Below are 17,100 nucleotides of genomic sequence, written 5' to 3' on the forward strand. Positions count from 1 at the left end.
ATTTATTGATCAATAAATAGATTGATTGGAAATTTAACCTATGTGTTTGGTGGGAGGGAACATGGAATAAATAATTTATTGACCAACTCTTCATTTATTGACCAAAAAATAGATTAGTAACTAGCCATGTTACTCCATGCCTCTCTCTCATCATTAATTACTTGTCATGTCATCTATTTTGTCTAGATAAGTGTGATGTTATCACCTATGTTACTCCCACTGTGGGTAGTCTAACACATGCATTCTATTAGTTTAAGTTACTTCTCAATATGACTAGCCTAAAAGGTTCGATCTACACACTTATATTACCCTTATTTCCTTTTTTAACTATGTCCATCTGAAGGGTCATTTTTTCACACTTGAAAAGACAAGCGATTTTGCTACTCCCTATTATCCATATTTTATTGTAAATCAACGACAATTAATATGGATCGGAGGGGGTATCAGAATTATTGTATCATTTCATCTTTCTTCATAAATTGTTTCTATTTGTACACGGGATGACTTGGACATATTCTTTAGATATTCCTTGAAGCCACACGGTGCTTGAAGAACTACATTTTAGATAGATTTTTCTAGAAGATAGATTGTATTTTATACGAAAGGCAGGCAGTGCACACCAAATGTATTTTTTAAGCATGTATGCTAATAGTTGAAGTGAGAATGAGTAATGGTGTGGTGCATGCTACTTCTTGAGCTTACGTTGGTTTTTCCCTTGAAGAGGAAAGGGTGATGTAGCAAAGTAGGGATAAGTATTTCCCTCAGTTAGAAAACCAAGGTATCAATCCAGTAGGAGAAACTGCACAAATAAACAAGACCTGCACAAACAATCAAACAACTTGCACCCAACACGATAGAGGGGTTGTCAATCCCTTCACAGTACTTGCAAAAGTGAGATCTGATAGAGATAGATAAACAAAAAGTAAAATATTTTTGGTATTTTTGGTTTATAGATCTGAAAGTAAAAGATTGCAAAATAGTAGATCAGAAACTAATATGATGGAAAATAGACCCGAGGGCGATAGGGTTCACTAGTGGCTTCTCTCAAGATAGCAAATAATATGGTGGGTGAACAAATTACTGTCGAGCAATTGACAGAAAATCGCAAAGTTATGACGATATCTAAGGCAATGATTATGAACTATAGGCATCACGTCTATGTCAAGTAGACCGACTCCTGCCTGCATCTATTACTATTACTCCACACATCGACCGACTCCTGTCTGCATCTAGAGTACTAAGTTCATGAAGAACAGAGTAACGCATTAAGTAAGATGACATGATGTAGAGGAATAAACTCAAGCAATATGATGTAAACCCCATCTTTTTATCCTCGATGGCAACAATACAATACGTGCCTTGCTGCCCCTACTGTCACTGGGAAAGGACACCGCAAGATTGAACCCAAAGCTAAGCACTTCTCCCATTACAAGAAAAACCAATCTAATTGGCCAAACTAAACCGATAGTTCAAAGAGAATTACAAAGATATCAAATCATGCATATAAGAATTCAGAGAAGATTCAAATAATATTCATAGATAAGCTGATCATAAATCCACAATTCATTGGATCTCGATAAACAAACCGCAAAAGAAAATTACATCGGATAGATCTCCAAGAACATCAAGGAGAACATGGTATTGAGAAGCAAAGAGAGAGAGAGAAGAAGCCATCTAGCTATGGACCCACAGGTCTGAGGTAAACTACTCATGCTTCATCGAAAGGGCAATAGAGTTGATGTAGAAGCCTTCCGTGATCGAATCCCCCTCTGGCAGGATGCGGGAAAAGGACCCTAGATGGAATCTCACGGGTACAGAAGGTTGCGGCCGCGGAAAAGTGTTTTCGTGGATGCTTCTGGTGGTTTGGGGATATTTGGGAATATATAGGACGAAGAATTAGGTCAGGGGAGTCACGAGGAGCCCACAAGGCAGGGGTGCGCCCTACCCCCCTGGGCGCGCCCTCCCCCCTTGTCGTCGCCTCGTGGCTCTTCCGACTTGATCTCCAAGTCTCCTGGGTGTCTTCTGGTCCAAGAAAAATCATCGCGAAGGTTTCATTCTGTTTCGACTTCGTTTGGTATTCCTTTTCTGTGAAGCTCAGAAACAAGGAAAAAACATAAACTGGCACTAGGCTCTAGGCTAATAGGTTAGTCCCAAAAATAATATAAAATAGCATATTAATGCATATAAAATATCCAAAACAGATAATATAATAGCATGGAACAATAAAAAATTATAGATACGTTGGAGACGTATCAGTGCATGCCTGCACCAGCATGAAGCTACTTCATGTTATTTTGAGATCGTTGTATGGTACTGCCATTTCTCTCGGACAAGAGCCCTGCACTTGGGAAGTCCCCTTCTACACACGAGCTCAAATAAGCTCAGGATGAATAGTAACTCGAAAAACATATAAAAATATTCAAAAATCTGATTTTTTTTTTATGAAAAACTTTGACAAATGTTCTAAGAGTTTGCTAAATTTCATTATGAAATCATATTTTTGGAAGTCGTGGTAAAAACAAACAAAATCAGTGCTCCAAAATGCTTTCGAAAGTAGCATTTTCAGAGTATCGGTTTCGTTTTTTGCCACGACTTTCACAAATATGATTTCATGATAAAACTTTACAAGCTCTTAAAAACATCGTCAAAGTTTGGCATAAGAAAATTCAGATTTTTTTGGAAAATTTCTTAAACGTTTTCCGATTTTACTGTTCACCAGGGCTCATTTGAGCTCGGGTGCAAAAACTTCACTTCCCCTGCACTTAGCTTTCCTATGGGCTTGCCCTTCTATTTGAGAACTATCTGTGGGAAATCATATGACTCATTTATTTTATAATTGCCCATATAGAAATTCAAGAACAATTGTTCTGATCAAACCCGTGTCAAGTCAATGCCAAGTTTGATATGTATTGTTAGAAAAGAAAAAAATCGAACAACTAAATTACCGCCTTTCAGTATTCAGTTAACTATTCGCAAAAGGAGATCAAAAGAATCTTTTAAATTGGAAAATATAAAACGTAGAAGTGCAAATTTGAAACAAAGATTAGACATATGATGAGAATGAAGGCTGAGGGGAAGAGTCTGTTGGAAATATGCTCTAGAGGCACTAATAAATTGGTTATTATCATATTTCCTTGTTCATGATAATTTTTTATTATTCATACTAGAATTGTGTTGACAGGAAACTTAAATACATCTGTGAATACATAAACAACACCGTGTCCCTAATAAGCCTCTACTAGACTAGCTCGTTGATCAAAGATGGTTAAGGTTTCCTAACCATAGACATGTGTTGTCGTTTGATAACTGAATCGCATCATTAGGAGAATGGTGTGATGAACAGACTCAACCATAAGCTTAGCATCTGATCGTATCACTAAGTTCACTTTGTCGTAGCTTTCGTAATGTCAATTATATGTTCTTTAGACCACGAGATCATGCCACTCCCGGATACCGTAGGAATACTTTATGTGCTATCAAACGTCACTTTGTAACTGGGTGATCATAAAGGTGCTCTATAGGTATCTCTGAAGATATTTTTTGGGTTGCATGGATCGAGATTGGGATTTTTCACTCCGTGTGACAGGGAGATATCTCCAGGCCCTCTCAGTAATACAACATCACAAGAAGCTTGCAAACACGTGACTAGTGTGTTTAGTCATGGGAATCTTGTATAATGGAACGAGTAAAGAGACCTGCTGGTAACGAGATTGAGCTAGGTATGGAGATACCAACGGTCGAATCTCGGGCAAGTAACATATCACCAGACAAAGGGAATTGCATACAGGATTAACTGAATCCTTGACATCGTGGTTCAATCGATAAAGATCTTCGTGGAATATGTAGGAACCAATATGGGCATCCAGGTCTAACTATTGGTTATTGATCGGAGAGGAGTCTCGGACATGTCTACATGATTCTCAAACTCGTAGGCTCGCACGCTTAACGTTCGATGACGCTAGAGTAGTATTGGGATAATTGATGTTGGTGACCGAATGTTGTTCGGTGCCTCGAATGAGACCCGGGATATCACGAGGAGCTCTGGAATGGTCCAGAGGTAAAGATTTATATATGAAAAGTCATTTTCGGGGTTCCGCAAAAAGTTCAGTTTTTTCCAGTATGTACCGGGAAGCTTCCAGAAGGTCTCGATGGATTTCGAAGGGGTCCAGAAGTCCACGAAGGGTTCCATCACATCAAAGGTCGGCATGGGCTAAGAGGAGGATCCCTGGCCTTATTGGGTCAGGCGCACCAGCCACCCTTAGGCCCATGCGGCTAGGGATGGGAAACCCTAGAGGGGAGGGCGTCCCACTTGCCTTGGTAGGAAAGTTCCCTCCCCTAGCCGCCGGCCCCTCCTTGGAGGAGGGGCTAGGGTTGGCGCACCCCTCCCTCACCCCTATATAAAGGGTGGAGGCGCAAGGGAAGGGGCTCACCCCTTTGCCTAGCTGCAGCTCTCCCCATCTCTCCCTTCTCCTCATTCCGGTTTTGCTTAGCGAAGCCCTGCCGGTACTCCACCACCACGTCGTCATGTTGGTTGTGTTCCTATCTACTTCTCCCCTTCGCTTGCTGGATCAAGGAGGAGGACACGTCACCGAGTTGCACGTGTACTAAACTCGGAGGTGTCGTCCGTTCGGCGCTAGATTGGTCTGGATTGTGATTGGATCGTGAAGAGTACGACTACATCAATCGCGTTATATACGCTTTCGCTTTTGGTCTACAAGGGTACATAGACATACTCCCCTCTCATTTCTATGCATCTCCTAGATTAGATCTTGGGTGTTCCGTAGGAAAAAAAAATGATTTTCATGTAACGTTACCCAACAATGGCATCATGAGCTAGGTCTGTGCGTAGATGTTATGCATGAGTAGAACACAAAGAGGTTGTGGCCGTTGATGTTCAGATTTCTTACCTCCTTTATTATTTTGGATTCGGTGGTATTGTGGGATGAAGCAGCTCGGACCAACCTTACTTGTCATCGCACAAGAGACTGATTCCACTGACTAACATGCAACTTGTCTTGCATAAAAGGGGATGGCGGGTGTCTGTCATCAACGCCGCCATCTCCACCCAGGGTCGCCGCCCTTGCTTCCAAAGCCCCTCACGCCGGCACGAGGCAGCAGATCCTCGCTGCCACCTTCACCGAAAGACGCACGGTAGCCGGTGGGCTCCTCGGGTGGCGGTGGGGAGGGGGAGGAGGGAGGAGAGGTGGTGACTGCTAGGGTTTGGGGCCACTCCCGTGTAGCCCAAGAGGGGCGATGCGAGAGCCGGGGGGAATCTCTGTCAAGAGTGAAATTAAATCCAGAGATCTTGTGAAGCCACGGCCTCGAGTATGATGGTGGAAGCTTTCACATGGCCCCTATACTGTCCCTGACAAGCAGAAGGGCAGTTCTTCCACTCCCGGTGCATACAATCTATGCTACCAAGCATCCCCGAAAAGCCCCTGTTGGCATTCATCGCCAACAAGCGGGCTGTATCTGCAACATTTGGCTCTCTCAAGTACTCATGGCCAAACATTGCTATCATAGCCTTGCAGAACCTATACATGGACTCGAGGCACGTGGACTGCTCATACAGACATACTCATCAATGAGATCACCAGGAACTCCGCATGCAAGCATCCGAATAGTTGCAGTGCATTTCTAATAAGAGGAGAAGCCAACCTTTCCAAGGGCAACCTCCCAGCACTCAAAATATCTATCGTATGCCACCACCCCCTCCTGGATATGGTTGAAAACATGCCTAGCCATACGGGAACAACGCCGGAATAGGTGATGTTTGAAGAGCAGGTTGGGTGTCTCGAAGTAGTCATTCCAGAGTAGGAAATGGTCGCTCTCTCGGTTGCGATTCAACGCCGGAGTGTGCCCTGGGATCGAGCCCCGGAACATCGGCCGCTGCCTACTAAGGTGGTCATGGACGACCAACACAGCAGCCACAAGCTCCTCATCGTCTGATGAAGAATCATCCGAGTCGCAAATGAAATTGTGGAAAAATAACTCGTCGGCGGAGTCCATTTGTATCTTGCGGGCAAACCGTCGAACAGCTTGCGGGCGTCGTTGAAGAAGCTGGTCGGTGAAGAGCAATACGCCTCCCCTGGACCTGGTAGCAGGCCTTGGTGGCGTCCGGCGAGCATGGTGGCGTCAGACGAGCAAGGTCGTCGCGCTTTTGACCGCTTCAGGCAGGGCCGACGGCAGTGCGGCGAGGCGGTGCTGGCGGCGACGTCGGGGAAGCTGCGACGGCGGTGCGACGAGGCGGTGGTGGCGGCGACGTTTAAAGGTGGCGTGATGTGGGGGAGGTATGTGGGCGCGGACGGCTGGCCTGGGCACCGGAACTGGGCGGCGGCGGCGATGGGGTAGGGCGGCTGGATGTGCTAGCTGTCGATTGGAGGAAGAGAATAGCCTATGTGCCACCGACTGGCGGCCAGAGGGAGAAGTAGGCGAGCGTCGCACGCCTACTCCTCGTGTCCGCACCGATGCAAATGAGGCCCAAATGTGAGCCTGGAATGGGTCACCCGGCAAACAAAAAGCAGACGCATGTCTGTTTGGGTCGGTGCGTTGGGCCGACTTTTGTATCCGTTTTGACCCAAACGGTATCCGTTTCGACCCAAACGGACACGTGCGGATGGGCCGACTTTTGTATCCGTTTCGACCCAAACGGACACGTGCGGATGAATCGGGGAGGCGCGTTGGAGTTGCTCTTATCTTGAGTGGAAGGCACTGATCCTTGTCTGACTACAGAGTTGATTAGGACTGATGTACTAGCCTACAAAAATCGATCCTCCACTCAAAGGTAGCAGTATATTTTTCTGGAAGATGTCTCTGAACAATGCAGTGGCATTTCATAGCTTCAGTACTATATTTTGCATTCGGTCGACAATACCTGATTTACGTTGATCATTCTAAGTTGAGCACGCAACATGGAGCATATGGTACATCCATTGTGTCACTTCTTCATGACAGGCATACAGATAACCAAAGGTCACATATATACAAAGATACACAGCTTACACAGCTTACACGGTACCGCATTTCGCTTGGTTTTATGGTGATGGCATAGTGCATAGAGCATTTTTTAATAAGTCTCCACACCAGCAGATCTGCACTCGACGTCGAACCACACTTCATTGACACGGCCGACGATGCGGAAGGGGCTGTTGTACTGTGCGATCGAGTAGGCGTTCTTGCTAGGGTGATTTGCGGGGGAAGGAGTTCCCCCACGGTGTCCGGCTCAAGCTCACTGCGAGTTTCTCAGCTTCCTCGACGACATTGTGGTCGCGTGCGTAGCCAGAGAAGCTCCTGACAGCAACGCAGTGGCCTGGCCACCTATCTGGATGTAGGTTCAGCTCCGGGAGAGGGACAGGAGGGGAAGCTTGGAATTCTACTGGTAAGTAGAGCCCGACAAAGTAGGCCGAAGAGTGCAGAGGCCCCGCGCCTGGGACGATGCTCGTTAGGATAGGGGTCGTCATTCTGATCCTGGAGGAGTTGAGGTTTGCGCCCATCAGGTATTGGAACAACCTGCCAGAAATCAGTGACAACATTGAAGGTTCAGAGCCACTGAATATGATAATAGGGTTTGGACCCAGTAGGTAAATTCATCAGACAGGAAACTTTCAGAATGGGCAATGGAAAGCAAATCATGGACAAACATCAATATACTTGATTCATGTAACTAAATGTGCACGCGATAAACTACCTGGAATGCTGGAAATTAAAATAATAACTTCCCCGCAAAAAAAAGTCAAAATAGCTTGCAGATTGTAATGCTGTCATAAGTGAACAATCACCACATGCAATTATATTTTACATTTCACGAGCTAGCAAAGTTCATATATCCACCAGTTGAAATTTTGCAAAATCTAGGTGGAAACAACACTTGGGATCGAGCCAATTGTTTGGGCCCTTTGAGTTATCAATTTCACAAATCAAAAGATCTGTTACACATCAAGAACTATTCGCAGATGGAGGCAAAGATCTTAATATCACTTCGTGGAATTAAGAAAAGCCTCTAACATATGGCTAAATGAAAGAGGGCAGTGCAGAATCACTGAATTGTTCGTGTTGATGCAGACTACGGCCCTGGACGGGTAGCAGTAAACATAAAATAATTATTTGGACCTATCATAATTCAGATAGCCTAGTTATTTGGGAGTCTGGTCTGTTTCATAAGTACTCTACATCAGAGCAGCAAAGTCAGATTATAGATGTACTAACATATCTTGTATCAGGTCAGAAATGGATTATGTTTGTTTAATTTTGCAACAAGAATGGTTAACTCTTGTCTATACTTGAGGTGATTCACAACCGAGGTTCAATCATTCTCATGGAGTAGTGGCTGATCCTACATTTCCTTGTGCTACAGATTCCTCCTGCCAACTTGCACAATTGTGCATGGCAACACACTCTCTACTCACAGGATGACCGATGACATGCTTCTCAACTCCCATGTCTCAGCTGAGATGTACTAGCATCCTGATGAAAGGTAAACGGGACAGCGACCCCCTAACTTGCGCATCAATTTCTTCCAGAAGTTATCCATTTCTTCCCCGATTCCCTAACCCTACGCAAGAATCGACACGCCAACGGAACAGATCGAAGGATGGGAATCATAAAAAAAAGTAAAAAAGAACACGAGGATTACAAGTCGACACCCCCTAAATCGAAGCATGATAGGATTGCATCTGGACAGACTGCGGACCCAGAGGACGGCGTGCTTAAGGAATCAATCAGTCAGTCAATCAGGCGATTCCGTAACGATCCAAGCAAGATCGTGGAGGGACGGTGAGAAGCGTATCACCTGTGGAAGCCGAGCTTGGTGGCGACGTGGAAAGAGATGTCGTCGGAGGGGGCGGACATCCAGACGGTGTCGCGGTAGTGCCGCACCTCGAAGTCCGACTCCGCGTGCACCGTCACGTACTGCGGCGACTCCGAGCCGCGGGCGGCCGGCGAGAGCAGGCGAGGAGGATGAGGATGGGGAGCAAGGGCACCGCCGGATGCTGCCGCTCCATGGTCTTCGCCTCGCCGGCAGCTGCGGCGTCGGTCTTCGCTCTAGCCTTGCCGAGACCAGGGGGAAACGGGCAGCGGATGCGCACGGTGTACTCCCTCCAAGATGGGGAAATGGGGACTGTGTTCGGAAGAAATCACTCGATTTAAAATAAGACGTTTTTTTTAGGGAAATAAGACGTTTTTTGGGTTGTAGTAATATCATCTTCTTCTCTTCTTTTTGCGGGGAAAAGAGATTATAAAATAGAGCCCCACCACCACACGCAAGCATCCATGGAAAATATTCTCTGTTCTATATATAATATATTCTACTCCCTCGGTCCCAAAGTGAATGTAAAATTACAATAATCGAAATATAAAATTTCCATGACATTAAGAATAAAAATGTCATGCTCTTAAAAATAAAATTTCCATGCTCTGCAATTTTTTTTATCATAACATACAACCGCATATGGGAAATTGCCATGATCTGAATAATAAAATTGCCATGCCATTTTTTATTTTTTGAACATGGTACAATCACAGATGCCCACATACACAACACACACTCATATATTTGAACGCATGTATGCACACCCTAGCCGTATAAGCACCTTTGAAATACTAAGCCGGCATCTGAAATATATCCAGAAATATACGAGCACCTGTGCCAAGTCCAGGACTTAACCCTCGCGAGTGGGTTCCATCACAAGAAATCTAACCATATGAGCTACGCTCAGTTTGCAAATTGCCATGCCAAAATTTTCATCACATAGATAAAAATTGCCATGCTTTTATATACAAGAAGTTGATCGTCAAAAAAAAAGTTGCAAAAATATGGAATTTATAAAGGTTATTCAAAGAGTAATAGTAACTAGATAAAAACACAACTAAAATTACTATTATGCCATGACAACTAGATAAAAATACTACTAAAATGACTATTATGCCATGGTAACTAGACACAAAAACACATCTAAAATTACTGTTGTGCCATGGCAACTATATACAAAAAATATATACAGTATGTATTACCTGGAAAATTTAAATTGCCAACCTAGAAAAAAAAACACCCGCAAACTAACCATGGACCAAAACATCTTAATTTGCCATCCTAGTGACACAAAACTAAATTTGCCATGGCAACTTTTGTAGTGACGCAGAAATTGCCATCCGCGAAATTAACCATGGACTAAAACATCTTAAGTTTTCATCCTAGTGACACACAGCTAAAATTTCCATGGCTATTTTAGTGATACAAAAGATGTCCTTCAAAAGATTAACAATGGGCCAATGCATATTATTTTGCCATTCTAGTGGCACAAATTTTATTATTGGGTTTTTACCATTTATGCCACTGGTTGTGTCTTACTACTCAGTTTTGCCATTAGAAATTACTACTGCTCAAAAATGCCATCGTTATGTGAGAAATTTGCTCAAAAATGTCATTAGATATCTAAAAAATGCCACTAGTCCTTTAGATGTTTACTCAAAATGCCATTAGACATCGTTATTGTCAGGTCAAACCAGTTGACCATGTTATATGACAAAAATACCCCTAGACCCACATGTTAGTTATCTCTATCTCACAACGATAGGCGTGGGCCCCACTTGTCAGGACTAAGCAAGCGAATAATTTTAGAGGATAATAAGAACGTTGTTGGGATTAAGTGAGACTCACATTTTATTGTAGTAAGATAGAGGAAGAGTTGACATGTTGGTCCATAGGTATTTTGGTCATTATAACATGGCAAACGAGACTTAAGCTGACAATAGTGGTGTCTAGTGGCACTTTTTAGCATGTGTTTAACGAAGCGATGGCATTTTTGAGCAGTTGAAATTTCTAGTGGCAAAACTAAATAGTAAGACATAACCAATGGCATAAATGATAAAAACCCATTATTTTATTTTGCCACGACAACTTTCTCAGTGACCGAAGTTGCCATCCGAGATATTAACCATGGACCAAAAACATCTTAATTTGCTATCCTAGTGTCAGAAAACTAATCATGCACAAAAAACTTAAATTGAGATGCCGATAAGAAAAAGGAAAAACATGGTTAAGCATCAAGCAAAGTTGTCATGATAAAAAGCATAAAATTGCAATGATAGAAAGCATACAATTCCCATGATAAGCATAACAGATTCACATATCAAACAAAAGCACACACAATTTGCATAAAATGAAAAGGTTATAAAACATAAGTTGCTAGCCTAATGACACACATTTAACCATGAAAGCAAGTATAGAGTTGCCGCTATGTTATTACATGAGTTGGCACATCCTCATAGCTGACATTTGGCATAAAACAACCCCATTTTCATCCACGAAGTTGAAACACATATAATGCAATTTTCTTCACATTTAGAAATATGAAAATCAACACAAATCTGTTGGACTAATGTAAACGGGAAACACAGGGAACACATAATTATAGAGAGCACAACACACGTGAGAAGAAGAGGGAAGGGAGGGAACGAGTAGTAGAAAAAGAACGTAAGGGATGAGCAGGCCGCAGTTGGGTGAGGCGGGGCAAACGTGGTTGGAGGCCGGGAGCTCTATGTGGCGGCGGATCTAGCACAGGAGCTCCATGCGGCGGCCGGATGCAGACATGGCAAGCGGCAGGGCAGAGCGACTCAATGCCCAGGCGCAGGTCGCTGGCGCTGGTGTCAGTCTCTTGCAGGGGCGACGACTATTGCAAGGCACGGTGGTGCAACGGACAAACTTAAGCGCGTCCATCCATGGCAGTTCGGGCAACGCTTGTGCTGCGAACCACCACTATTCCTCCCCCTCCTTGCTTTGCCCCTCAAGCAGCACCGCATTGGCCCCTGGCGTCCGCCGCTGCTCCTGTTCCTTCGCGCCCAGCCTCCTCACGCATCCTTCAGCTCCGCCTCCTTCGGGGGCAGCGGGGACGGGGATGGGTCCGCCGGCCACCACCGCGTCAAGAGCGCTAGCCCGAGTCACAACGAGGAGTCGTCGACGACCACCATGAGGACATCAAGGACATGGCACTCGGTTTGGGAATGAGAACAGCGACGGAGAAAGAGAGAAGGGGAAGGGGAGAAAAGGTGCTCACCGTTCGCCTGGGTCGTGAATGTAGCGAACACCTACACAAAATGATGTGGCGACCACCCTTACTTTAAGATCCATGCTGACCGTCCGTCGGCCAAGGAGAAGTTCGGAGATTGCAAAATAATTTGATGTCAACAAGATAACATTTCACTAATAAATTTTTTACCTCTGTCCAAATTACTTATCGCGGAAATAGATAAAAATGAATATATCTAAAACTAAAATACGTCTGAATACATTTATTTCTTCATAGGGTTATCTTTATATTTTTCCTCCACTTCTTTTCATAGATAGATGTAGATCCACTCGGCCAAAATCTCCCCATCTTCATTTCCTCCCCGAACCAAGCAGTGCCTACTTGTCTCCCTCCGCGAATCTCTCCCTCCCACGCTGATCTCAATCTGCCCGTCCCTCCACGGGCCTGCGCCGCCTCCCTCACTCCCCGCCGCATCGCCGGCGGCCTCAGCTTTGCACGCTCCGATGGTGCCGAGGTGGGTTTTCTTTCTCCTGGAAGAGACCCCCGCACGCTCCGCCAGGAATGCCGTGGTTCCTCCTCCTCCTAGAAGAGGCTCCCGCGCGCTCCGCCCAGCACCGGGACGCCGTCTCCGCACACGCTTAACTACGCTATTTGCCCTCTACGTTTCTCAACCCGCGAAAACCCTAATTCTTCCTCAATTATCTTTCCGCGCTGCTCGTGTGCGCAAGCACTGGCCGTATTCGGGGTTTTCTGAGTCCCGCTTGTTCCCTGTTCCTCTGCAGATTGGTCACTTGCTAGTGCTGGCGGCTCAACCTGCGGAATCGCGGCACCGCCATGGAGACTCCGCTGACGGTGCAGATTGTCGAGTTCAACACCAAGGTGTGCCTTTCTGGGCTCCATTTCCCCCCGGTTCATTTTGGGTTTTCGTGCAGTGCTGTGAGGCTGTTGCTCTACATGCTGGTGTTGGTGGACCTGCTTTGCAGGTGATGCAGGAGGAGCTGAAGAAGCTGGGGCTCAAGGTCAACCACCATGAGGCCAACATCACGTTCCTCAAGTCTGAGATCTATGCTATCGAAGAGTCGATTGCCGACCTGACAAGTAAGATTTTGTGTGTTTGCCACCCCGGCTTTATGCACTCTAGGTTACGCTGTTCTTGTCTGGGAATGCAGCATGTGGATACCGTCTGGCAGACCATGAAACATGTTAATTACGTTGTGGTGTGTTAGTCAACCATTAAGTTGTCTAAGTCCTTGGTAGTTAAGCTCTGTCATTTATGGAACTTTATTTGCCAATATTCATATGTGGCTCTGTTTCGGACCACGTTATCAATATTTTGTTGTTTGAAATCATTTAAAGTGAAATCGACAATGTTCAGACTTGAATGACCATCCTTGTGTTGTGTGTGCTGAACCCTGAATTGGATTGTCCATGAAAAAGCTAATAAGATGATATGCAGTACTCTTACTTATAGGGCACATGTCCTGCAAAATTAATATTATTTTCAAAGGCTGAAAATGCTGTGCTAAAAGCACACGTGCAATCATACAAAAAGGCTAAAAAAATATGTAATACCATGAGGGGCTCGTTGTACATCCATGCAATTTTTTGAATTTTAATTCACTGTATTGTGTGAGATGCACTTCTTTTTTGCTATGAATAGTGCACCTCACAATCTGAATCGAGTTTGAACTTGGAATTTTGTATCCGCGCACGTCAGAAGTTTGTATGAACTTATATGTGTGTATTTGGTTTGAACAACATTTGTGCACTTAGCTATCATTCACTACAACACGGCTGTTGAAAGAAGGCGTATTGGCTAGGGTGTTTCTCTAAATGCCTCAAAATTGTGCTTAAGGAGGTGTTTTGGAGAATTCGCCTTAAATCATCTCTAGCTTAAGGTGTTTTTGCAAACCTCCTCGGATTGTGTGCAGCTTTGGAGACATTTTTACAAATCGTCTCGGATTGTATGCAGCTTTGGAGGTGTTTCCTAAAAAACCTGTAACCGGTAGAGATTTTGAGGCGATTCTCAAAAACACCTCCTGATTGATTGTGGGTTTCTCAAAAATCGCCTCCAATCGCTGTGCTGTTTCCTATTGCGGGGCATGTCCATGTATATATGTATAATTTATCACAAAGGTCATGCTTTGTTACATAATCACAATATATTCGCTTGTCTGGTGGTAGTGTGCTTACAATGGTTTGCAGCCGGACCTGTGCTCGAGTCTTGTGTGCGTCGGAATGTTGCAGGCATATTTTTTACCTGTGTGAGGTTCTGTCTTTTAGTACCATACTGCTTAGTGAACAAGAGATTGCCGTATAAAAGGAGGAAACGTGGTCGCTGATTCAGAAATCAGAGCTACTGGTTAATGGGCTTAGGGGCCAGTCGCGCGATTGAACATTTCCGCCCGGTATATATGCGCCATGATACAGACGTTGAGGCCTGGCCGGAAAATAGAAAGCCGACGTTGATTCTTTTCTCTCAGTTTGGGGCTTCGGTTGAGAAGTTTAGCAGTGCTTTAGGAAAACGCCCTAAAACGCCAGCAGATTCAAGGCATTATTGGGGAATGCCTTGATTGACCTTACCCTTTGCTACCATCTACAGCGTCGTAATATCAGCCGCGTTGTAGTGTCTAGGACTAGCCAATATTTCATGCTCATTTTCAAAATTAGAATATGTTAGCACACGGTCTGTGCATTGCATCGGATCGTGGATTTGTTTGGGAAAAAAAATAGGTGGCTGTGCTAGATTAGTATCATAATGTGTAGGTAATACGTCTCATTTTATACACAAAATGTTAAGAGTTGTTCAATACTTCTCTTAATTTATTATTCATATTTAGATGCTAAACCTGAGAACCTTGTCAGTTACACTTGGAAAGGCTGCTGTAATTGCAAATAATGGTACATCAGTTGTCCTATACCTTTTCAATCTGTTGCCCCTATTTATATGCTGAACCTGGAACTTTTATCAGTTAAACGTGGAAAGAAGTTTGTAGCTTCAAGTAATGGTACATCAGTTCAAGAAGCTGAACAGCGTACAATTGAAAGCATATGTAATCAGGACAAGACAGCAGCTTCGCTTATATGCCAGCTCAAGAAACGTCATTCTGCACAAATATCAACAATGCCAATGATGAAAGATATCCTTGGTGTTGTGGCTACCTTAGGAAAAACAAATGATGATAATCTAAGCAGGTCAATTTTCACCTTGTTTTGAATTGAATTTAGCTCCTCTATTGGTGCTAATTTACTTCACATGATATGTTTGTTTGCTTACGTTTCCTGGTATCTTTTTGTTTCTGTAAATTTGTGACAGCCTACTCTCAGAGTACTTGGGAATAGACAATATGCTTGGTCTTGTTTGCAAGACTTATGATGGCATAAAGAGTCTTGAAACATATGGCACAGAAGGCAACATTGATAAGAAAAGTGGAATTCATGGACTGGGTGGCTCAATTGGAAAGTTTCTGCATGGGAGGTTTACCGTGTTTTGTCTTGAAAACATAAGGTGCCATTCTAACTATTGAATGTCCTTATTCTCTCTTGGACTCGACCATACGAGCACTTAAATACTGTGCACTATTACACTCTGCAGGCCATTTTCTGGAGAAGTTGTGATTGATGATCCACAAAGATATCTTATGCTGCGTAAACCAAGGTTGCCTAACGGGGAGTCTCCTCCTGGTTTTCTTGGTTTCGCAGTAAATATGATACTTATGGACCAGGCATACTTGAGTTGTCTCACACCCCATGGCCATGGTCTTAGGGAGACTTTGTTTTACAGTTTGTTTTCTCATTTACAAGTTTATAAGACTACAGCTGATCTACGGCGTGCTATTCCCTTCATAAATGATGGTGCGGTTTCTCTAGATGGTGGTATATTGAGGCCTAATGGTTCATTCTGCCTTGGTGATAGGTACACAAATATGCAATTGATACCTTTACATCTAACTTTGATGATGACGATACAGTGTTTGAGTTTTTGCCTGTTTTAGTTTTCTTTTTGTTGAGTTTTGCTTGCTTGTACTCTTGTGCCATCTTGGTACTTTCTTCTAATGCAAAATGACACGCACTTGGGTGCGTAATCGAGAAAAACATGTTTTGCAGATTGTCCTAATTACCACGTATTTTCACGTGCAGCCATTTCACGGCTTGTAAAAGCATATATTTAATAAAATCAGGATTATGTTTCACAAGCTCAATTTACCACAAGTGTTCCAGCTAAAATGAAACAATAACATTCATTCCAGTAAGAGCTAATGAGCTATACACCACGCAAAACTTTTAAGGATCTGCAGTCAATTTGCCTTCTTATTTATTTATAACCCCTATGAAAGGCACATTGTAAGTTTTATTTATTATCGAAAGAGTAATCTACTTCTACATTTTTTATCTCCCGGATTTATGTACTCAAAGCTGTTCACTCGCACTAATAAGATACACAGTATTGATTTTTTGTATTAAAATTTATGTCATCACTTTTTTCTTGATGAATAAAGATGACCTTTGTAGGAAAGATGTAGAAGTGAAATTTACTGTAGCTTTAAGCTCTGGGGATTCAAACACACCTGGAAGTATCACTGAAGTGGAAGAGCAAGTTAAACTGAAGAACTGGGAGAAGGAAAGGCTTGTCGAGGATATAAAAAGGGAGGAAGATTTGTTAAAGCAAGTTAAGGACTCATTCAGCAATCAAAAGCAACAGCTTGTGGACTATATCACTCAATCACCAGCGGCAAAGGTGCGTTCACAATATCGATCTATTCTCTCTGAAACTTCAGCTACTTAATAAGTCATAGCGGTACAATGCAATATTTTCGTATATACTACTATTAGCTTCCCTATCACGAACTGGTGGTCTTTTTCTGAGATTTGATCGATCTATTCTCTCTGAAACTTCAGCTACTTAATAAGTCATAGCGGTGCAATGCAATATTTACGTATATACTATTAGCTTCCCTATGACGAACTGCTGATCTTTCTCTGAGATCTGAAATATTTAACTTTTAATTATGTAAGTTTTCTTTCTTCTGAAAATTAGATATCTGTATGGTGCATCTTGGGCATAGCTGCTTGGTGA

General features: G+C 43.5%; 1 protein-coding gene and 1 pseudogene across 1 annotated transcript in view; one reads left to right on the forward strand and one right to left on the reverse strand.

Moving 5' to 3' along the window:
• Nucleotides 1-6,890: 6,890 nt before the first annotated feature.
• On the reverse strand, nt 6,891-9,728 carry LOC119279484 (annotated as a pseudogene).
• A 2,628-nt stretch (nt 9,729-12,356) lies between these two features.
• LOC119275612 (protein DEFECTIVE IN MERISTEM SILENCING 3-like) overlaps nt 12,357-17,100 on the forward strand; it is a 6,464-nt gene continuing 1,720 nt past the window's right edge. The window contains exons 1-7 of the mRNA XM_037556491.1: nt 12,357-12,537; nt 12,806-12,902; nt 13,007-13,121; nt 14,996-15,218; nt 15,340-15,531; nt 15,619-15,939; nt 16,536-16,761. Coding sequence (XP_037412388.1) covers nt 12,858-12,902; nt 13,007-13,121; nt 14,996-15,218; nt 15,340-15,531; nt 15,619-15,939; nt 16,536-16,761 — 1,122 coding nt within the window. The 5' untranslated portion in view covers nt 12,357-12,537; nt 12,806-12,857. The remainder of the gene's footprint in view (nt 12,538-12,805; nt 12,903-13,006; nt 13,122-14,995; nt 15,219-15,339; nt 15,532-15,618; nt 15,940-16,535; nt 16,762-17,100) is intronic.

The sequence above is a fragment of the Triticum dicoccoides genome, chromosome 3B (assembly GCF_002162155.2).
Source record: "Triticum dicoccoides isolate Atlit2015 ecotype Zavitan chromosome 3B, WEW_v2.0, whole genome shotgun sequence".
NCBI classification, from domain to species: domain Eukaryota; kingdom Viridiplantae; phylum Streptophyta; class Magnoliopsida; order Poales; family Poaceae; genus Triticum; species Triticum dicoccoides.